The sequence below is a fragment of the Numida meleagris genome, chromosome 14, assembly GCF_002078875.1.
Source record: "Numida meleagris isolate 19003 breed g44 Domestic line chromosome 14, NumMel1.0, whole genome shotgun sequence".
Classification (NCBI taxonomy): domain Eukaryota; kingdom Metazoa; phylum Chordata; class Aves; order Galliformes; family Numididae; genus Numida; species Numida meleagris.
In genome coordinates this window covers 11,319,239-11,341,219 of record NC_034422.1, presented here as the reverse complement: position 1 = coordinate 11,341,219, position 21,981 = coordinate 11,319,239, and the positions used below count along the sequence as shown (strand labels likewise).

At 51.6% G+C, this 21,981-nt stretch overlaps 2 protein-coding genes across 7 annotated transcripts in view; one reads left to right on the top strand and one right to left on the bottom strand.

The window, feature by feature from the left end:
* LOC110406560 (acyl-CoA dehydrogenase family member 11-like) lies at nucleotides 1,220-16,898 on the bottom strand. Its single transcript, XM_021413230.1, has 15 exons — nucleotides 16,684-16,898; nucleotides 13,103-13,335; nucleotides 12,376-12,475; nucleotides 11,375-11,492; nucleotides 10,443-10,585; nucleotides 10,193-10,342; nucleotides 9,603-9,697; nucleotides 9,226-9,325; nucleotides 7,620-7,760; nucleotides 6,696-6,788; nucleotides 6,299-6,406; nucleotides 3,732-3,903; nucleotides 3,340-3,406; nucleotides 2,944-3,064; nucleotides 1,220-1,736 (listed from the first exon to the last, which is right to left on the bottom strand). The coding sequence occupies exons 1-14, from the start codon at nucleotides 16,858-16,860 to the stop codon at nucleotides 2,953-2,955; spliced, it is 1,809 nt and encodes a 602-aa protein (XP_021268905.1). The 5' UTR covers nucleotides 16,861-16,898; the 3' UTR covers nucleotides 1,220-1,736; nucleotides 2,944-2,952.
* The window catches only part of HORMAD2 (HORMA domain containing 2), a 32,800-nt gene continuing 27,655 nt past the window's right edge, over nucleotides 16,837-21,981 (top strand). Inside the window, exons 1-4 of one of the 6 annotated variants that reach the window (XM_021413232.1) lie at nucleotides 19,382-19,459; nucleotides 20,486-20,527; nucleotides 20,924-21,014; nucleotides 21,790-21,934. In XM_021413232.1, coding sequence (XP_021268907.1) covers nucleotides 20,964-21,014; nucleotides 21,790-21,934 — 196 coding nt within the window. In that variant the 5' untranslated portion in view covers nucleotides 19,382-19,459; nucleotides 20,486-20,527; nucleotides 20,924-20,963. Of the gene's footprint in view, nucleotides 16,964-19,363; nucleotides 19,474-20,485; nucleotides 20,528-20,923; nucleotides 21,015-21,789; nucleotides 21,935-21,981 lie in introns of those variants that run through there. The other 5 variants (XM_021413231.1, XM_021413235.1, XM_021413236.1 and 2 more) reach the window with 5 other exon arrangements.

Genomic DNA, 21,981 nt, shown 5'->3' with positions numbered 1-21,981 from the left:
ATTTTATAGAGCTGCTCTCAGACTTGAGTTACTCCCGAGTGCTTCTGTGCAGCTCATCCCAGCAGCGGGGCCGCGTGCTCCCTGCGGGGGAGGCCGAGCGCAGCGCGGTGCTGCTGGGGAGCGGGGCACTGCGGTTATTTCCTGGTGCTCGTTGCTCCCCATGCGTTTCCTTGTCCTCTTCACCTTTGTTTCAGCTCCTCACCACCACCAAAGCCTGAAATGAAAGGAGAGCGCTGCTGCTGTAACACGTGGTGCCCGCGCTGCCGGACACGCTGTGTTTTCTTCCCATGATCTCCTCGTGCACGGGGGATGCGTGCAGCTCGGAGCAGTGTTAGTGGCTGAGCAGCGCAGCAGAGATCTGCAGGAGGCGGCAGCGTGCCCGGCCCTGCACTGCTGCTGCTGCGGGCAGGCCCCGCTGTGTGCGAGCGGCCTCTGCTCGTCACGCCTCGACCCTCCCCGCGCTGCACCGCGTTATTCCCTGCACTGCTCCGCACCGGGAACTGAGAACATGAGCGCGGGGCTGGCTGCGGGACGGAACAGCACGTGTCCAGCTCTGCTTTACAGCCGCTCTTCGGCTCCGAGTGCCGCATCTCGGGACTCGGCGCTACCGCGTTCTTCAGAATTCTGCTCCAAGTTCTGTCTCACCACTCAACAAGCGGGTTCTAAACTGATGTCCCGTGGTTGTTACCAGATGACTTTTGTCTTGCAGTGCCAACAGGGGATGCATTTGGTGGTGCTTTTTTGGGGGGCTGGAACTTGCATTAACATGACATAGCGGCAGCGCAGCATCAGAGCCCGGCGGTGCTGCCGTGGGCTCGGAGGGAACGTGGAGATCTCAGCAGCCTTGCTGTTCTCCCTCCCAGTGACACGCTGCTCAGCCCCTCGTGCTGTCCGTGCTCAGAGCGCTCCTGCTTTCCATGCAGCACTCACCCCGTGCTGCCTTCTGCCCTCCCCACCTTCCCATGGTGGCACCGTGCAGCCGCTTACTCCAGCAGCCTCTGCCCTGTCTTTCTTCTGTCACCGGTAACTTCCCAATGCAGCTCGTGGTCAGCAGGGCAGGGCACACAGGTGAGTGGCTGCACGGAGCAGCAGCAGCAGCCGCCAGGTGTTTGCTTTGGTGGAGCACTGCGGGATTTCAATCTCAAACTTGCGTCAGAACTCATGTCAGTGTCAATTGCAGCATCGTTATGACACACACAGAGGAAATGAATAAGCTTGCTGGAGGTCAGAAGTTATTTTTCTTTAATTTTGGTACCGACGTGTCCTGCACTGATGGAATTTGAGTGATGCAATTGAACTGACTTCCTCCTGGAGCTGCTGCAGAGCTCCGGGCGGCGGTGCCAGCTTTGCTGTGCGATGGGTGACGAGGTTTTTCTTGCCCATCTCGGCTGCGGTTGGAGCTGAGTGAGCAGGGATGCGGCGCCCAACGAGGCGCACCATGGCAAAGCCTCTGCTGCGGGTTATCTTTAAGCACAGCAAAGCTGTTCCAGGACAAGGTAGAATGTGAAAGGAAGGCCCAAAAGCACAACTTAAGTAAGTGGAGACCAGGAACCGGGTTGTGTGACAGCAGTGTGGGGGTGAGGTTGGGAACATGGAAGCTTCAGGTCAGAAAGACTTCGTTCCATCCTTGTGCCAGGACGAGGTGCTGAGCTGGGTGGTCTGAGCCGGGGCAGCAGCTCCCGTGGAGGCACCACCAAGAAAACGGCATCAGAGCACGTGCAGCACCGGAGAGCAGCCTGTCAGCGAGAAAAAATGGTGGTTTTCTGTATTTAATCTAAATAATTTTCAGTTTTTCATTGCTTTTCTTTATAACAAATGCCAGCACTCAAAAAGCTGCTGCTTCAAGTCACTGTCTGCATTTGATAATGATTTGATCTCAGCAGTTGCCCAGAGCCTGGGAAGAGCATCCCAGCATCTCGCACTGAATCTCTCTGGCTGTGTCTGTGCCAGCAGTGACGGGGCGCCGGGCGCTGCCGCTGTGGGTTTGGTTCATTGGGGTTCGCTCTGGGCCCTGGCTGCAGCGCCCACCCTGTGCCTGCCTCCGTGGCTCCCTGAGGTGGCTCTGTGGGCTGGCTCCCTGCACGGGCACAGGGCGCCCTCAGTGCCCTCCTCCCACAAGGAAAGGGGTTGGATTCTGCTCAGACCACTCGGCAAATCGAGCCAGTGTAGCAAGTTTGGGCTGCCACTGTTTGATACCTTTACTGATGACCTGGATGAGGGGATTGCTTGTAAGTTTGCAGGATACACCACACTGGGAGGAAGTTTTGATCTGCCTGAGGGCAGGAAGTGTCCAGAGAAGGGTTATGGGACTGTGAAGGGTCTGGACATGTTGAGGTCGTACAGGCAATGGCTGAGGGAGCTGGGGTGGCTCAGTGTGGAGAAGAGGAGGCTCAGGGGAGACATTATTGCTGCAACTCCTGCAAGGAGGCGGTGGCGAGGTGGGGGTCAGCCTCTGCTCCCAGGTAACAGTGATGGGACGAGAGCTGATGGCCTCAAGTCGCATCAGGGGCGGTTCAGGTTGGTTATTAGGAACAATTCCTTCTCCAAAAGAGCGGTGATGCACTGGCACAGGCTGCCCAGGGAGTGGTGGGGTCACTGTCCCTGGGGGTGTTCCAGAGCCGTGGGGATGTGGCACTGAGGGACGTGGGCAGTGGGCACGGTGGGGTGGGCTGGGGTTGGGCTTGGGGATCTTAGTGGTCCTTTCCAGCCTTCATGATTCCGTGATTCTATACGTGGGGCTGCTGTGGATGTTTATTTCAAAGCTGCACCAGCGCTCTGGACCTAAACACTTGTGCAGACCCCGCCTTGCTGCCCTAGAGATAGAAGTGCCTCTGCTCAGCACCAGCCTCCCCCAGGAGCTCTCCATGCTCACTGCAGCCTGCCTCAGATGCAGCACATCCCGCACGCTGCACCTGCAGAGGCCCCTGAGCATTTCCCTGTTACCTGTCCGGGTCACAGCCTGCTGCCGGCGTACACCAGGGCGCTGTCCATGGATGACTGCTCAGCGGTGTAGCTGCCGTTCCCCAGCTCTGCAGCCGCGGGGCAGAGTTCCTGCCTGCACCACCTGAACAGAGAACGCAGCGGTTTGTCCGAGCTGCGCTGCACAGGCAGCGCCGGCTGCTCCTTAGGGTCTCCCCAGTTTGGATGTTTCTCATCGCTGTGGGATGCAGATTCCCCGTGCAGGGAATGGCAGCGATGCTGCTGGGAACCAACCCAGCACGCTGTTTGTCTCCATTTGGGGGGTGAAGTTTGGGTCTGACCGCAGCAGAGCGCTCGGGCAGGCAAAGCAATGCTGCAGCATGCACCTCATGCATTCGGAGCCAGAGGCTTTGGCCTTACCTCTGAGCAGCGGCGACGTCGATGCAGGAGGAGCCGGGCCGAGCCGCGTGCTCAATGAGCAGAGCTCCTGTGGAAGAACACGAGGTGTAAGAGCTGCTGGGCTCCAGCCAACGCCCTCGAGAAGCGGGTGGCTGTTTCTCAGCGGCGCTTCCCATGCTGAGCTGCCTCCACTGGAAGGGAGGGGGGGCAGAGCAGCCTGAGCAGCCTGAGCTGCGGGTGTCCCCGTCCACTGTGGGGGAGTGGGACCTTTAAAGGCCCCTTCCAACTCAAACTGTTCTAAGATTCTACGACAGAGCTTTCCTTAAAACTCCGCTCCTCAGCCGCGGTGAAGCCTGGGCGCAGCAGGACAGCTCACAGTGCCCCGGTCTGAAATTCACTTCTCTCCTCCGTACCTGCGTAGATCCTTGCTAGGGAGTAGGAGAAGTCTCTTGCTGCCAGCTCCATGGGCGCTGCCCCCTCTGAAGCAGCTCCTCGACAGAACCGCGCCAGGCGCCCGGCGGCGTCCCCCACCCGCTGCACGGCGGGCTGCAGTTCTGCGCTGCTCGAAGCCAACTCCAGTTTTTTCTGCAAAACAATCACAGGAGAAAGGACGGCGTGTTTCCCTCCTGCGCCCGTGTTCATTGCAGGGAGAGGGACCAGGCGGCCCTCACAGAGCCCCCCAGCTCAAACCAGGCCCTCGGGATGGGCCTTGGCCATCCTGGAGCCTCAGGGTGCTGTGCCGTGCTGCACCTCTGCAGCACCCACACCTCTCCCTGCAGCACGGCTGAGGTTTGCTGTGGACAGAACTGTGAGCAGGAAGGAACACGTTTGGATTTACGCAGCAGGTTGGAGAAGGCTCTCTTTGTGATTCAGTCTCCTGTGAGGCCATTTATGAACCAACACCTGTCAGCACCTGCAGCACAGAGTTCATTTCTGATGCACAAACACATCCCCAGCAGCTCGGGTGGGAGCCAGCATTGCTCCAGTGTGCGTGCTGGGCCGCAAACAGACACAGCCCTGGGTGTGCTCCCTGAGCTAACTACCACGCAAGATTATCAGAGTGGTTTCTCACTGCAGAGCAATCAGCAGCAACTGGAGAATACCAAAATGGGGCCGGGAGCACAAGCGTCATGTTTGTGTTTCGTGCAAATGTGTACTCTCCCTTCAGTAACCTACATTGATTTCCTGCTGGGCTAAAGTTGGGGTTGTGGTTTGGAAAGGGCCTGAAAACAAAACACGGCCACCAGGCTCGGATCGCGCGTCCCAGATTCTGCAAATTCTTGGGTCGTGTGTCCCAAATCAGCACAGCTCCCCGAGCCTCAGCCAGTTCCAGCCACTCTGCTGCCGCGCTGGGTGGAGATGGAGGCAGCCTCAGTGTGCACACGATGGCACCGGCACGTGGAGAACCTCACTCAGCGCCCGCCTGTTCACCCTGCAGCGATGCACGAAGCACTGACGAAGTGCTGGCTGATGAATCCCAATCTGTGCTGCTGCTGCTGCACAACCACCTGCTCTGGGTGCCAGAGCTGCACGTCAGGCAGTGCAGGGCTGCAGCCAGGCACCGTTTTGGGAACCGGTTTCTATCAGCGTAAGCCAGCTTCTTTCCAGGTCGCTTTTAGAGCCTACCACCCTCTCCTTCTCCACTCCATTGCCTTCAGTGTCAGACTGAGCTGCTTTATCAACAGCCGGACCAGCCAGCTTGTTGATTAGTGGGTGTGCTCATTAGCCCTGCTTATGAGCAGATCTGGCTTTCTTGTTTGGTAGTCGAATTGTCTGAGGTGTTTTTCCATCAGCAAACGTTGTATGAGAGGATGCAAGAACTCGTGCTGGAGGTCAGCGGCCAGAGCCGAACTGAGGGCTTGAAATCCAACACAAGTGCCCAACTGCAGGCACTGGTGAGGAGGAGCCAGGCTCTGCTTAGCGCGTTTGGAAGGAGCTGGAGCATGGATCAGGTCACCCTGGGGACACGGCAGAGCCTACAACATGAGGTTACGTTTAACGCCACGCTGTGACTCTTCCCGCGCTCACTTCAGAGCCTCCCTTCTGCTCAAACACAGTAATGCTGAAAGGAGACCAGGAAGGCATCGGCTCTGCTGCAGGAAGCAAACTGTCCGTGCTGAAGGCAGTGAAGTAGCCCAGGACCCTCACTTCTCGTGGGGCCTGAATGAGAAAACAGTGTCTGCGTGCACTCAGTTCCAGCAGCTTAGGATTCCTAAGCATACACCGTGTGCTAATGTAATCTGAATTGCTCTACCTCAATTAATAACCTAATTCCTGAAGGAATGCCCTCTGACGTGGGGATCATGCCTTCCAGGCTGGTCCGTGTGCCCCTTGATGGCATGGATCAAGCCAGACAACACTCATTTCCCTCCAGGAAATTCTGAGTTTCTTTGAACTTTCCACAGCTGCCTTTGTCCGAGCACCTCTAAAGGAGCAGCCTGTGGGCGAGGGCAGGGAGCTGCACATCTAAGGAGGCAGCAGTGGGATTCCTTTGGCTCCTTCCATCTTTTCAGTGGGAATAAAAATAGAAAGTCGTAATGCAGTAGGTAGGTAGCCTTGGAGAGGGTTTAAAATGTATCAGACTTGTGTTGTTTTTCCAGCTTAAAGAAAAACAACAAAACGACGACAAAAAAGACAAACCACACAAACAGAAAATTATTTTGGGCTCGGGAAGGTGACTCACATTAAAAATATACTTACATTGGTACTTTTCCTGAAGAACACTGACAGCACAAAACTCCTCACTGCAGAGATGAAACTAGCTGTACTTTTTGCAGCACACAAGGATCCCAAAATAAACACTGCTTGCATTCTGCTTTTGTAAGAGCTATTTAAATAGCAGATTTGTGAAACCCCATTGGAGTACTTGTCTAAAGCCTTGAGTTTGGTCGTATTCTCTACCAGTCTCAGCCAGGAGCACCAACACCAACACTGCCAAAGTGTCAAATCAGCCTTGCTGGTGCTTTTGCTGAGGGCTCACCTGCACTGTGGAGAGGAACACGGCCATCACCTGCCCCTGACTCTTGGTGAGGGATCGCAGGACGTCAAGTGATAAGACATTTGTTGTTCCTTCCCATATGGACAGCACCTGTGTGGTAGAAGAGACTGTGGGAGAGCACGAAGGAGCTGTCTGGGGCCACGGCAGCGAAGAGCAGGGAACGCGAGGCAACAAAGGTATGGGACAGAGCTGCAGGGTGTCGAGGAAAACTCCCAAGATTTCCTGCCTGACCACAAGTGGAAAGAAGCACTGGTGAGGAGAGCTAGGGAAGTGAGATGGGGAGGACTGTCTATCTATTTGAGTGTGTCTGTACCAGGCAGCCATGAAGGACTATGGGGACCAGGTGAGGCACAAGGAGCTTTTCCTGCTGTTTTCTTACCAGAGAATCACGAACTATGACTGGCAAGCCTGTATCCTCCATGTAACCTTGTCCTCCAAAAGACTCCATCGCCTCAATAGCAACAGCAGAAGCCTGCGAAAGGCAGAGAGCTGACATAATATACAGGGCACAGAGGGAGAAAGTGGCCAGAAACCTCTAACATCACACAGCAATTCCTGCTGGGATGGCACTGCCTACGTCCCACTGAGTTGCTGAGGCAGGCCGCTCAGCACACGAGGGGAGGTGCAGCATGGGGAGTGAGGACTGAGCAACACAGAGGGGACACGCAGGAGCAGTCAGACCTGGGGAGAAGCTCCAGGGAGAGTGTTTCTCACTGCAGTCCTCTCTAAGTAAACCTGTGGTTTGCTTGGTGCATACAGAAAGTGCCTATGTTTTAGGAGAATCTTTACCACCTACTTGCCTATGATGTGCAAGCTTCTGCGTGTTTAAGCTGATGGCAGTTAGGAAGAGGGTAGACTCCTTAAGTTAAGGCTAATGCTATTAACACTGCTACCTCTCTTCTATTTATTCATAACTAAGAGAAAGGTGCTTCCTGTGGCACAGTGTCCCAGCTTAGTCTTGGAGCACGGGGAGTTTCTGCTAAAGCCTCAGCAGCATTCCTCTGTGGCACACGCAGTACCTCAGAGAGCCTGCTCTGCCTGTTCCCACCAGCTGGCTGATCTGCAGCTTGCCTGCCTGGCAGCTGGCATGCTGGGTCCTTCCTGAGGGCAAGGGGACAAGTCTCCCAGTTAGAAAACCCAGCCTTAGCACAGAGTAGCCATCATGCTGCAGGCCCTGCAGGGAGGTCACTGCCTGTACCCTGCGCTGCTGCCGCCCTCCGTGTTGGCTGTGTTAACCACACCTCTTGCCAGCTCTTTGGAACACACAGCCCCGCTCCAGCTGAACAAACTGCTTGTTCCATACCTGCTTCCCCGTGTATAGTTTGGCTACTGGCACAAGCAGTCTCAAGAGAAGCTGGTCTTGCTCGCTTGCCATGTTGGTTTCTGCAAGTCCAAGCAGCCGAACGATCTCCATAAGCAGAAGAAAAGCCCCTCGTGTCTGCACCTGCGTGGAGAGAAGCGGGGAGCTTTGCTGGCAGGGGTCTTGAGCTCAGACTGACTCCAGCCTGGTCTGCTGAAGTGCCATGAGACTGTCTGGAAGAGGCAAAATACAACCCCTTCCCAAAATCGTGGCTTCAGAGACAAAGACCGGTGCCCAGCAAGGCACGAGATGTTAAAAGCAGCCCAGTCTGAGGAAAGGGACAATGCCATTTCATTAGGCCTAACAGAAGCCTTATCAAAGCTTCTATCAGGTATCCAGGCCACAAATCCACATTCTTTCAAATGATAAAGGACACGAGAGTGCACAGCTGATGCTCAGTCTCTGACCACCAGATCTGCAAGGTCTCTGACAGATTTCTTGCTGAGCAACATGCAGCCCTGGCAAGCTGCAATGTGCCAAGCACTGGGAGACAGAGATTTGTAGCCCCTGCGTGTAATGATGTGCTGTGGGACTACATGGGATCTGGCCTTTCTTTCATAGGTGAAGTTCTGGCCACAGACTGCTGCAGGCTAGGAGATGCTGGAGCTTTAAGTTATGTTTGGCAGTTGTTGGGGTAACGTCACTTTCCTTCTTCCCCCACTCTGCCTGAGGAGTTTTAAATGCTGGTTGAAATATTTGCATGAACCCACTGCAGCCCAAGGATAAACACTGGTGTTACACCAGTTAGAAGAAACAGGGCCTGGATGGATGAGAGGAGGAGAACTGTGTGCCTTCTTTTTGAAGTTTTGGTAGTGGGAGGAAGCTGCCTGTGTCCTATGGGTTTTGTGGGCTGCTTCAACTCAGTGTTGAGGCAAAGCTGTGAGACACTGTGCCATGAGCAAAGGCCCACATGTGAAATTCCTCTCAAGGCCCACAGCCAGAGTGCCAATTCAAACCACTCTCTTCTACCACCTAACCATTATTTCATTAGATGAAATTTACATCTGGAGGCTGTGTTCAAGCTCAGTGCCTTGTGGTGGTGAGCACTGTGTGGGTACACCCTGACAGCAGACTTGTCTCAGAATGTGGGGCCTCTCAGGAATTCTTTGAGCCCACTGAGAACAGAACAGTGGGAAAAGTCCACCTCGTGTTGTGTGAGCTACCAGGTACACTGGATGAGTCTGCAGCAGCCCTGCAAGTCTGTTAACTGCAGTTTGGCAAACTGTGGTGTCTTGCTTGGAAGCTGGTGGTAATGACCAACTTCAGAGGCCATGGCATAGTGGAAGTGTGCATGAGCTTTGGCACCCTTCTCAGAACAGCTCCCAGTAACTGTCATTTAGGATAACCTACAATGCAGCAGAGAAGCCAGATCCATCATCAGATCAAATCCCACTAGACTATGGCAATTCCCCAGCTCTCTCTGTAGCAGGAAGAGCCCTCTACATCTGATTTTCCATGCAGAGGCAGGCTGGCTGTGCTCACGAGCAGTTGAGGATCCTTGCCCTCTTTCTGTTTTTCCAGATTCAGCTCTTGCTCCTGGACACCTTACCTCCATCCGGGCTATTGTCTGCATGTGCAGGGGATGGTCCTTGAGGAGCTTCCCGAAGACAACGCACTTAAGGGCATACTCCCTGCTCAGACTGATCATCCTAGGGAGAACACAGACAGTGCAAGGAGTCAGACCAGCAACTTTCCTACTTCCTTTCCAGGCTTTCCCTTCCAGTTATCCTCACTGGATGAGCCTTGCCTGGCTGTAGCACACCACCCTAGGTCACCCACAGGCCAGCTCTCTCTAGCACTGCTGGCTTCCAGACCTGTGCCCACAGGGGCATGACACATCAGCCAACCGCAATGCTGAGCACTGCAAACTCCCCTTGTGCTCCTAAGCTGCTCCTTCAGCTCTGGGGGGATCCATGCTGCCTTCACCTTCTCATGGAAGCTACTGCACCAATGACGTTGTGGATCCGAGTTATGTTCAGCATGTTGGAGATGGAGGCCACTCCACGACCTTCTGCAGAGATCTGAAACCACCAAGGAACAAAGGCTGGAGCTGAAGCGTCCCCCTCTTAGTAACAGTTGTGCCTACAGGCAGATAGATACAGGCCATCCGCTCTGCCTGTCTGCCCTCCAGCACCAGAGAGATCTGCTGTCTCATTTTAGCCACGTGGCATAATCAGAGAGATGGCTTTGGAGACCATGTCAGCATCATCAGTTCTGGTCCCTGGATGCTTGTTTTATCTGCATGCTACACAGAACTGTCCTCAGCTGGCTAATGCAACTGCATTAGGGAAATGACCAGCTTAAAATTACTTTTTTTTTTCTCCTGCATGATTTTCCCTGAGCTGTTCACAGCTTCAGCAGAGCCCTGTTGGGGAACGATTCTGCGGAACGAGCAGCCAGCCACAGGTGTGGAGTAGATACCACCACCTGAAGCTGGTATCACTACCAATACCTCCACGAGGAGCCCGCCTTGCCAAGCCTGCCAAGTCCTGAGGGGACGGGGAAACCTCACTCACCAGCTCTGCTTTAGCTCCCTTTAGCCACAGCTCTGCTGTTGCCATCTGCCGTGTGCCCAACTTGTCTTTCAGTCTTTGCACCTGGATACTGTTCAGCTTCTCCTCCTCATCTCGAACCCTCAGGAAGAACAGGGACAGTCCGCTGGAACCCTGGGGTCATTAAAAAGGCATGCAAAGAAGACTTCATTACAATGAAGAAAGGAAGTTAAAAGTTCCCCTCCTCCTTCAAGCATTCCGCCACAGAACAGACCTGTTTTACACGTCCTTCAGCGTCCGCTACCCTGGCTAGGGTTAATGTCACATCAGAATCAGCAGCTGATGTAAACCATTTAAAGCCATAGAGACGATATGAACCATCTGGCTGCTTTCTAGCCACTGTCTCTGTGCCGTTAGCTGCAAGGAAGGAGCAGAAGATCATGGCTTTACAGAAACCTCTGTATCAATCAGAGCTGATCTTAAGCAGCAGCTCTTTTTAAGTCACCCCTTGCTATCTGGATGAAATATGGATTAGCTGCTAATCTCTTTCACTGACACTGGATAAGAAATGCAGCCAGAGTTAAGTGCTAGAAAGGAAAAATGCTCTGTTTAGCCACAAGTCTTCCCAGCAACAGTCCAATCTAACAATGGTAGTGGCAGTGCTCTGTAAGCAAAACATACTGTGGTTTATAATACAATGCCTCTGTTTCTTTAGGAGCTACCACAGCCAAGAACCGCAAAGGATGCCATGGAATCAGGAGTCCTGCAATGATGCTCACTGCTGTAGCTCTCCCTCCACAGCTGATTCTTTCACTTTTCCAACTGGGAAACCAACGGCAGGTTCATCAGAGGCAGGTGACTCCCTTTCCACAGTTTGTCCCTGCAATGGGGTCCTGAGGTGTCCCAGCCTGTCATGCTATTGCAATCATTTGCCAAGGACCAAAGCTGAAGGTCAAGAATGCTTCCTCGGTGCCACCTGGGATGGGTTTGACTGCCTTGCTCAAGGTTTAGATCAGAGCGAAATATCAGTGTGCTGTCTGAGCAAGGACCGAAGGTCTGTACATCTGCAGCACGTACCACGTGCATCAGCGTGCAGAGGCTGGGCCTTCTGTTGGCAAAACGCAGCGCTGTGCATAGGATTTAGATGACTTCATGTCCTCAGCCCTCACTAACACTCCTAGCTGCTTGCCACCCCAGTGCACATACCAACATCAGAGCCCCCCCGGCGCTCAGTCATCCACTGGCCGGAGGTCCAGAACTTCCTGGGGTCACGGGATGTCAGATGGTCAAAAGCATCTTTCAGAGATGCAGGAATACCTAGTGACTGTTTTGTGGGAGGGAAAAGAAACTGAGGTCATACCAAAGTAGATGAAATTAGACGCTTGCCTTCACAAACACTGCTTTGTCCTACAAGCATCTCCACCAGGCTCGGAATGGATTATTTGCAAGCACCACATGTGCATCTGCTTGCACTAATGACAATGTGTGAAACCACCTGGCTGGAATGTAGATGCACTGCACGGGCAGACAGTGCAGACTTGTGTTACACTGAGGAGTGCTGAGCAGCCCTACTCACCCTGAACTCCTGCGCTGCTAGATAGCTGGACAGACAGCTTCCAGAACAGCACCAGTACCAGTACATCCATGTACATCTTTGGATGTCACCAGCATCCAAAGAGCTCCAGAAAAAGGTAATTCCCTTGTGGAATCTTGTTTTTCTTGAGTTAGAACACCCAGGGCTAGCTACCTTTGGCCTAGCTTTCTCCACATAGCTAGTTACAAAGTGCAAAGGGTGTCACTGAAATACAGAGTCAAACCTTCAGACTGGGAAGCCTTGGTAGCTTGGATCCATCCATCACTTATGGATCTGGTTCAATTCATTTAACTGCTGCTTCCCAGAGGGGACAGGAAAACAAGGCTGCTGAACCTTGTAGTAAGAAAGGTGGGACAACTTTCCAGCTTCTGCAGTGCTACAGGATTTGTATGCAGTAGAGGCTTCACTGTGCACAGCACTGTATGCAAACAAAAAGCTGGCCTGGATGCACAGACTGTAACTGAAGCAGAAAGTCAGGTGGGGGGAGATGGAGCTGAGTCACAGAGCAAGGCAGGGCCACGTCCAGAGCCAGAAGGCAGATCAGCTCTCCTCGGTCCTTGGCCAGCACTGCCAGGACGTGGGCTGTGTCCTCAGGGACCAGCTCAGCTCGTACCTCAATGACTTTGGCTGCTCCATCAGTCATGGCCAGTGGACAGTTGAAACCTCCAGAGGCGGTTGAAAACAAGTACAGTTTGACAGCCTGGTGCACGCGGCTAGGAGAGAGAGAGAGTGAAAACAGACAGGTTTTGCAGCAGTTCAACAGCAGGAGGATAAAACGTCTTGACTAGGAATAGAGGGGAAAAACACAGCCAAAATGGGTTAGTTAGACCACTCATTTCTAGGAGAGCAGAAACACTTTCAAGCACGAAGGCAGTAGTGGAGCAGAAATGTTTCTCAGTCCCAGAGGGACTGTGAGTGTGGGGCTACATGGAAGGCGTCGCTTGCCATCTGGTGCACATCAAGTGCACTTCTTAAAAATAAGAAATCTGGGTCTATCTCAGAGGCTGGAACACAATGAAATTGCAAGTAAAATTCCAGACTTCTGTGTTACAAGTAATGCATGTAAAGCTGGAGCAGCACGGGGAAGAGCCAGGCCCCAGAATGAGGAAAGCGACATCAAAGAATATTATGATCAACTGCAGGCCATTAGTTACACCTTATCGTTGCTGATGTGGAACATTACAACGGACAGGCACTGCTGTTCAGTACAGCAGTAGATGTGCTTTTGTCCATGCATCATCTGTTATCCATTATACAAGTTCAGTCCTACCAGATGCTGAATACACCCTGCTAAGAATCACCAGCAGGACACCAAGTCACTCCCATTCTCCCCCAATTACCTCCAGTTGGAGTATCTTCTCTCATAGGCCTCAGCAATCAGCCCCTCTTCTGCTGCAATCTCTTTCATCCTCTTCCAGGCTGAGCAGGTGATAATGTGATCCACCCGCTGCCCCCAGGCATCGTACTGCTGAAATACAGGGGGATTCAACTCGCATTCCCATCCTAGAGGTCTGATCTTGGTTAGCAGTCGGTTTCCAAACCTCTCCAGCTCCTGGCTCACCTCCTCCAGCACCTGTGAAGCAACAAGAGCCTTTCAGTACTTGCTTGGAAGGCAAGGGGCCTCAGTCCTAATTGGAAAGGCAAAGGACTGGCCATATTGTTCCAGGCGCTAATGATCTCTTGCCACTTGGCTCATTGTGCTCTGTAATGCAGCAGGACAGCTTGTCTCTTGGCCTCTGCTGGCACAGCTGTGCTCAGCTGTCACATTTTTTTTTTTTCAAAATTGTTTTTTCAAGTTACTTCTGGCAGCATCTCTGGGTTTTACAAAAGACAGAAGAGTTGTTGTATCGGGGCTGAGAGCCACACAGATGCATATGAGAAAGGGAGCTGGACGTGATGATCGCGAGGTTCCTTCCAAGCAAAGCCACTCTGTGATTTAGTGCTGGAAGAGAATGCCAGGGGAAAGGGTGCCAAAAATGGAAATCCTTCACTTCTACAGGAAAACTTGAGCTGAAATCACTAGTTAACTCCTTATCAGATTAGAAAGGAAAGAGGGCTCAATCATCCCTGTCCCTGCAGACATTCAAGGCCAGGCTGCATGGGGCCCTGGGCAGCCTGATCCGGTGGCTGGCAACCCTGCCATGGCAGGGGGCTGGAACTAGATGATCTTTACGGTCCCTTCCACCTAAGCCATTCTGTACCTCTCTGATCTGAGCTTCTGCCTTGCATCTAGGGCGTGTCTAGATTCAAATTTCCACTCTGCAACCAGCTTCCTAAATGCACACAGATAAGGATTCATTAGCTCTCATTTTAGCCAGGCTTGACTGGCCTTAACACAGGATTCTGTCCATGGCTAATGGACAGAAACCATCACTGCAGAGAAGTGACTCATCCCCACCACCTCAGCTCCTCACGTTAAGGTGATGGAATTGCCCTCTGCAGGTGCTTGCTCCTCTTCACTGCCTGCAGCCAGAGCCCGGTGAACTCTGGACATAAATGACCTGACTTAGACATGGTTAAACCTAGGTAACCCAGCCCCTAGCATGGATGGTTAGCAAAAACACGTCCAGAACTGTTATGGGGGGGTCACACAAGCACCTGAACAAGATTAATTTTCAACAGAGGAATACTTTCTGCTGTTCTCTAAAACCGTAAGAGATGCTCATTTCCTCCTCAATAATTGCAGTTGTGGAGGTGAATGCCATATCTGCTGTGACTGAATGGTGCAATTATAAAACGCATTCATTTGCCGTTGAAGAAATACAAACACTGCTTCCTTTCCCTGCTTCCCCTTGCACTGGCTTTTCATCACACTCCATCCTGTATGATTGATTCTTCCACCGCCCTGTGTAATGAGAATCCAGCACACACTGTCCAGTCTGTGCTCTGGAAGTCTCCATCCTCGGAACACACGTTGTTCTTTCAGGTGAACAGTGAAGTAGCCTTAGAAATCACAACACAAAGCAGAAACCTGCACGAGCCCTGGGTACATGCCTCCAAGGCTTATTGTACTGTAACTATTTGAAAGCTGTTTCAGAGACAACCTAAGATTCCGAAGTACAAGGATTTCACTAATCCCCGAAGCATGAGAAGAACCTTTGACCCCTTCAGCTGGAGTTTTCTGTGGGCAGATGAACACCAGTTCACCAAACAGCTCTCCTAATCAGCACACTCCTGTCAGCTCACTACCAGCAGTCCCTTTACTCCGTATCCACATCTTCTAAAGAAACCACAGCACCGAGCCGTGAGCTCTTGCCCTGACCACACCTATGAACCACCGTCTTGCCCAAGTGACTGTGTTTATTTCCAAGGGAAAAGAATAAAATCAGAGCTCCTACATTTGTACATAACGCACCGCAGCCGGGGCACTACGAAACTGCACAACAGGACATGGGGGGCACCCACAAACCATGAGGTTCCAGGCTGCAGCATCTGCTGGCTGGTCTCCTTCACCCCAGTCAATGCTTCAATGTCCCAGAGATGAATGGAGCGAAGACACACTGAGAGCACAAACACACGATCCTTTATATTAAGAGATTTCTTTACAGAGGGATCAACAGATATCTCAAAACTGTGCTAAAAAAAACAAACAAAAACAAAAACAGGTGCTTCCTCTGTGCTCTCCAGAAATCACCTTCAAACAAAGAAGTCCTTTGCTCCATGGCAGAGAAATCTGTGTTCACTGCTGAACACAGGTAAACAGCACAACGGGAATCAACATCCACTGTAGCAGTGTCTGCTTCAGCGCGATGCGCCAAGCTGCGGCTGTGCTGCTGTCCTGGACAGAGAGGGGAGTGCCCGCACGGAGAGTGGCCCCGGGCTGCGGGCAAGGCAGTGCTGCAGGAGGCTGAGAGCAGAGTGAGGCAACACTGCCCCGCTGGGACCACACACCGAAATGAAAGGGAGATTTGCTGATCTGGTGTGTATTGCAGCAGCTTTGTCTCTCTGGGGAGAGTGGAGAGCAGCTCTGATCCTCTTAATTCTTCAGGAAATGGGAAGACAGGTGCAGATTAGGAGCATCCTCCTTTAGGAAGGCCACAGCGGTGCTTAGGGATGCCTCATCCCCACCTTCCATCACGGCAGTGACAAAAACAAGCTCCTGGTGCTGCTGTCACACTCTTACTGCCCCAAGACCGCAGGGCACTCCTGACCCGGAGACCAAGCAGGGGCAGGAAGAGCATTGCTGGCAGCCAGGATACATCTCCTTTACTCACGCAGTGGCTTTACAGGCTCTGCTTCGGCTGCAGTGAAATGCAGAAGTCACATCCAGCTCCATGAGATCTGGCCCTCGACAAGCAAGACAAGCTGTAGTCCCTGGGGGGAGGGCAGAGCACAGACGGTGCCGTGAGCCCCAGGGCTTCCTGCAGGACGGAACCTCACAGGACGGCTGGGCTCCTGCTCCTCCTCCCTCTACCCCCATAGCTCTGTCCTGAGCCTTCGCTCTCTGAAAATCAACTCAAGGAGTGATGTTGAGAACAAGCAATCCCCAAAGGGCCCTTGCATCCTCCTCAGCACACAGCTGAGAACAGCCCTGTTACTTTGGCAAGGGGTCTCCTTGAAAATCCTTCTTCCCCAGGGAGAGGGAAGGGGAAGAGCACAGCAGACTTGGGATTCACCTCCATTTTTTCCCCTTTCTCTGAAATTTCTTACTCTGGATGACCAGATAACAAATGCATGCAGTGACAATTTCCAAACATTATTCCTGTAACACCTGAACCAGAGAAGCCCACTAGGCCCTTTCTATTTCTGCTTAAGTCCTGGAAGTATTTTTCAGCCCTACACATACAAGTTTTAAAGAACGCTGGTAAATTCCCCCCAGTTAAACACGGAAGGCACAAGAGGGCTCAGAGAAACGTTCTGTTCATAAACAGTGACCTAGCCAGAACTGCAGTGTGTACACACACAAACACACACGTCAGACCTTGGGAGGAAGGTGTGCCTCCAGGTAACTCCGAAGCAAAGCATCTTCCAAGTACTGGTTCCCGGGCTTGGGCTGCTCTTGGAAGAGGGTCTCAGCTTCTCTTCTTCCATCAGGCATTTCCAGATCTCCCACTTGCTTCTCCTGCAGGCTGACCTGATGGCCTTGCCCTGCCATCATGCTGAATCCTCAACAACTCGGGCTTGGCACCTCTCCCAGCCGTGACGCAGACAGACCTGACTGCTGCAACCTGCAGGAAGCGCTGGGTCTGCACAAAGCCAAGGTAAAAATGACTGCAAAGCTTCAGCACGTCACCCCGACAGCTATCACCTGCACTGCATCATGTTTTCTTCTAATGTTGTTATGTTATTCTTGAAAATGAACCCTATCTTTTCTCCTCCCTTGGGGAGGAGCTTTTCAGCAGCTGTTGTTGACTGAACTAGGGCAAAGGTCTTTGGAAAGAGAACAGAAAAGGGCCTGGAAAACACAGGTACGCAGAAAACATCGTGTCTGCCCATAGCAGTTGTGCAAATCATTGTCACCTGTCCAAGTTTTCCAGAATCGGGGTACCGATGTTGGGGTGCATCCAGCAGCATCCCCAGTGGATTGCTTGAAAGAATGAGTTTGGAAATTATGAGATGAGAAGAAAACTTACAGAATGCCTGGGAATGGGAAGAAATGTTTTTGGCAGCTTATTATTCTATATTACTATCTTATTCTATATTATTTGGCAGGTGAGATGTTAGGAAGAAACTCTTTACTCAGAGGATAGTGAGGCGCTGGCCCAGGCTGCCCAGAAAGAGCTGTGGGTGCCCCATCCCCAGCGCTGCTCCAGGCCATGGATGGGCCCTGGGCAGCCTGAGCTGGAGGGGGCAACCAGCCCAGGGCAGGGGTTGGGGCTGGGGGCTGTAAGGGCCTTTCCTGTGATTCTGTAAATAAGGTACTGGTTAATAAAAGGGGACTCATATTCCTTGCCAGGATCCATGGGTTGTGACAGAAGCTCCAGAAATAACCTACTTCTTATGAAGTCTCCGATATCATTAATTGAGTCAGGATAATATTGTTTCCCTTTCCCATTAGGAAATACCTGGATATTGTAAGAATGCCTTCTGGCTTTGAGTAATTTAAAACCTGCATCTCCTCTTGGGTGGTGACATGCTGACGACAGTGCCACGATTTCAAATCAGCGTGACATCAATGTGCTGTTACAAGCACGAATGTTGGAGTCTTGAGCATGAGGTGAAACTCAGGGACACGCCTGGCCTCAGCATGAACTCAGAATCGCAGAATCGTCTGAGTTGGAAGGGACACTTTAAGGCCACCTGGTCTATCTGCAGTGAGCAGGGACACCCACAGCTGATGAGGAGCTCAGAGCCCCATCCCCTGACCTTGGGTGTCTCCAAGGAAGGGACACCACCACCTCTCTGAGCAACGTGTGCCAGAGCCTCACTGCTCTTAGCGTAAAAACCTTTTCCCTTATATCCAGTTTGAAACTCTCTTAGTTTGAAACCACTTCTCCTTGTCCTATTCAGAGGAGAGCCATGAAGATGTTAGAAGGCTGGAGCACCTCTCCTATGAAGACAGGCTAAAAGAACTGGGCTTGTTCAGCCTGGAGAAGAGAAGGCTGTGGGGAGACCTCATTGTGACCTTCCAATACTTGAAGGGAGCATATAAACAGGAGGGGGAATGATTGTTTACATGGGTGGATAGCGATAGGACAAGGGGGAATGGTTTTAAACAAAGACAGGGGAGGTTTAGGTTAGATATTAGGAGGAAGTTTTTCACACAGAGAGTGGTGACGCACTGGAACAGGTTGCCCAAGGGGGTTGTGGATGCCCCATCCCTGGAGGCATTCAAGGCCAGGCTGGATGTGGCTCTGGGCAGCGTGGCCTAGTGGTTGGCGACCCTGCACACAGCAAGGGTGTTGGAACTAGACCATTCTAGAATGGTGTTGAAATTCTAGAATGGTGTTGAAACTAGACCCAGGCCATTCTGTGATTCCATGATACGATTCTATGATTTTACACAGGTAGACAGCGACAGGACCAGGGGGAATGGTTTTAAACTAAAGGAGGGGAGATTTAGATTAGATGTCAGAGGAAAATTTATTGAGTGGTGAGGGGCTGGAACAGTGTCATTTGAAATCTGGCACCAGAGAGGCTGTGGATGCTCCATCCCTGGGGGTGTTCAAGGCCTGGCTGCAGGCCCCTGGGCAGCCTGACCTAGTGCTTGACCCAGCAGCTGGCAGCTGCGCACGGGTTGGAACCTGATGATCCTCGAGGTCCCTTCCAACCCAAGCCAGCCTGTGATTCTATGATTCTATCACAACAGGCCGCGCTAGAGCCAGTCCCTTCCTTCTTACGGCCATGTTAGATGCTGACAGGCCGCTCTCAGCTCTCCCCGAAGCCTTCCCTTCGCCAGCCTGCACAGCCCCAGACCTCAGTCCGCCCTCACCTCTGCGCGGAGCTCCCTCCCTTGGATCGTATGTGCGTCCTCACGCAGCCCCACGGGCCCGCGCTCCACTCGGGGAAGCCCTACTTCCCGACTCGGACCCAGCGCAGCCCTCAGAGCTCCGCTTCCCCTCAACAGCGCAGCCGAGGCGTCTCCCTCCGCCCGCCCCCGCTCCTGGCCGTCAGGTCCGCCCCCAAGATGGCGGCGCGCTGAGGGAAGGCGCGCTTCGGGCTGAGCGCGGTGCGGCCTGCAGCTCTGCTCCGCGCCGTCCCGTGGTGGCCCGGGTGCTGTGGTGTTCTGAGGCCTCAGAGCGCTGAGTGCAGCCTAGGTGGCTTTTCCTTTGTGTGTAAATCGATTATAAACGGGCTGCGTTGTAGAAAATGCCTTGGCTTATCTCTCTGGCTCACTGAAATCAGCGTTATTTAGCTCACAAGCAGACATTTGTCTGCTTGAATGGCATTCCAGGCCAGAGAGTGCTTAGTGAAATGTGGTTAAAAAAATAATCCTAGAATGTTTAACGCATAAATACTAAAAATCTTGCTGGCGTACATGTGTTGTATGGACTTTTATGGCTGTAATCTGCCCTCATTCCTAAATGCAGGGCTGAGCTGAGCGCAGAAATGCTGTGTGTGCCAATCAGCACGGCCTAATGGCGGCCAGCAGGTGGGAGTGGGTTCAGTGCCAAGAGCTGAAAGGTGCAAACACACAGTGAGGGTAAATCAGCTGCTCTGATAAAAGTCAGGTTGGGTTTAAGGAAACATTTCTTCTGAGAAGGAGCAGTGAGGCACTGGCACAGGCTGTATAGGGAGCGCTGGGGTCACTGTCCCTGCAGGTGTCCCAGAGCAGTGGAGATGTGGCACTGAGGGACGTGGTCAGATGGGGTTACTTGGGGATCTGAGAGGTCTTTTCCCATCCCAATGGTTCTATAAGCCTTCTGCTCACGGCATCAGTTCGTGTTTTCCCCATATTTACGTTATTATTTGAATTGTTATAGAAATATTGGCTGGCTGTGATGAGGAGGAACCTCTCTGGGACTGGTTTGTGGCGTTCCTCATTAGCGTCTCCCCATTAGCAGCTGTGCGCTGAGAGCTCAGCGAGGCCAACTGATGTGTGCCCTGTTAATTCCACCTAGTGGGAGTTTTTAATCAGGATGTCACTTGGTGCTAAATCAAGCGCCTCACTGGAGTGCAAAATATGTAATGTCCACATTATTGCTTTTATCAATCAGCTCTCCATTCCTGTTTCAAAAAAAAAAAAATTCCTCTTCATTGCAGATTTGTTTAACAAGACCTGCTTTCGTTTATACAAGGTGGACTTATCTCTTTCTTTTCTTTTTTTTTTTTTTTCTTTCAAGGTGTCCCAGAAGAATCATTCATTTGCTCTGGCCAAGATTGATGTTAGTGTGGTTCCTGCTTACTCTTGCTAAAATATTGGCTGCCATTGGCAGACTTCCAGTTCTTTCAGATTCCCCTTTCACACTTTTTAATGGTTGTAGGAATTAACATTGAGGCTTGGAATATGACAAATGCAATTTAAAAGAGCAATGGCTGACACCAGGTACAGCTGTGGCCCTGAATTTCAAATAGTTGTGATAGTTTACCACTGAATAGTGAGAGTTCTCTCCTGTTGCAAACTTCTAGCCAGTGCCATAGAGTATCCATGGTTTATCTTGCTTTAGCTGGCAGTTAGCTCTGAGACCTGAATAAGCCTGAAGAATCTGGTTCTTTAACAAAGATGAGAAGTGCAATGATTCTGTATTTTCCAGGTGTCTCATGTCTGTTTTTTTTTTCAGGTTTTGACTGCAAGTGGAAGACAGGTCTTTGAAGTACGTGATGGCTACTTGTCAGTTTTTAATGAGTAGGCAGAAGAATAAGTCCTCTAAGGTAAAAACCTTGAAATGCCTCTCAGTTTTGAGCCTGGCATGTCTGTACGTTGTGAGCTGGGAAGACTTTGTGTTGTTCTTAGCTGAATTAAAAAGCAGATATTTCCAATTTGATGAGTTCAGGAAGCATGGAGTTTTGACATATTTGGCTAAATAAGTAAAGGCTCATTAGGTGTGCACAGAACTTCATTAGCAGGAAGTAAAGCAATGACCTCATAGAAGAATTAAATTTAGTATTCTTTCCACTGGGATTTTTCCTGTTTAAGTCATGCAGTGTTTAGTATTTACATTAGCTCCAATCTTAGACGTACTGTTTACATCTCTGTTAAAATCACTCTGAAAACTAGGTCTGCCTACAGTGCTGACAGGCTTGGTCTGCTGTCAGAGCTCACAAAAAGCTGTGTCGGACAGTGAACTTTGGTACAGAAGTGAACACCACACCAGTACACGTGCTTGTTTGACCTCACAATTAACTCTGTTGAGCAGAGCTGGCAGAAAATTATGCACATTTTTGTTTTTAAGGGCTGCTTGTCTGCTAAGTGCCCGCATAGGTGCAATGGAGGGGGTGGGAATGTTCAGCCATGTTAGAGAGGGAAGTATGACCCATGCTGCCTGCACCTGAATAAATCATGTCAGTAACTCTCCTTGAAATACTCATGTTAGATATAAGTCCTCTCTGTGCAATATGAAGACCAGGGAAATGTTAAAACTAGCTTTTAAAGTTACCCTTTCTTTCTAACTCCTGAGAGTCATTTCTAAATGCTCTTCTTTTTCAGGAATCTCTGTTGTTCCCCAACAAAATTGCTACCAAGCGGCAGTCTGTGGTGCTGGTGAAAAGACTTCTGGCCATCTCTGTCTCCTGCATAACATACCTGAGAGGGCTGTTCCCAGAGAGTTCTTATGGAACTCGCTATTTAGATGGTAACCCTTACAATTTGTTCAGAATTTTTATTCATATTCACTATATT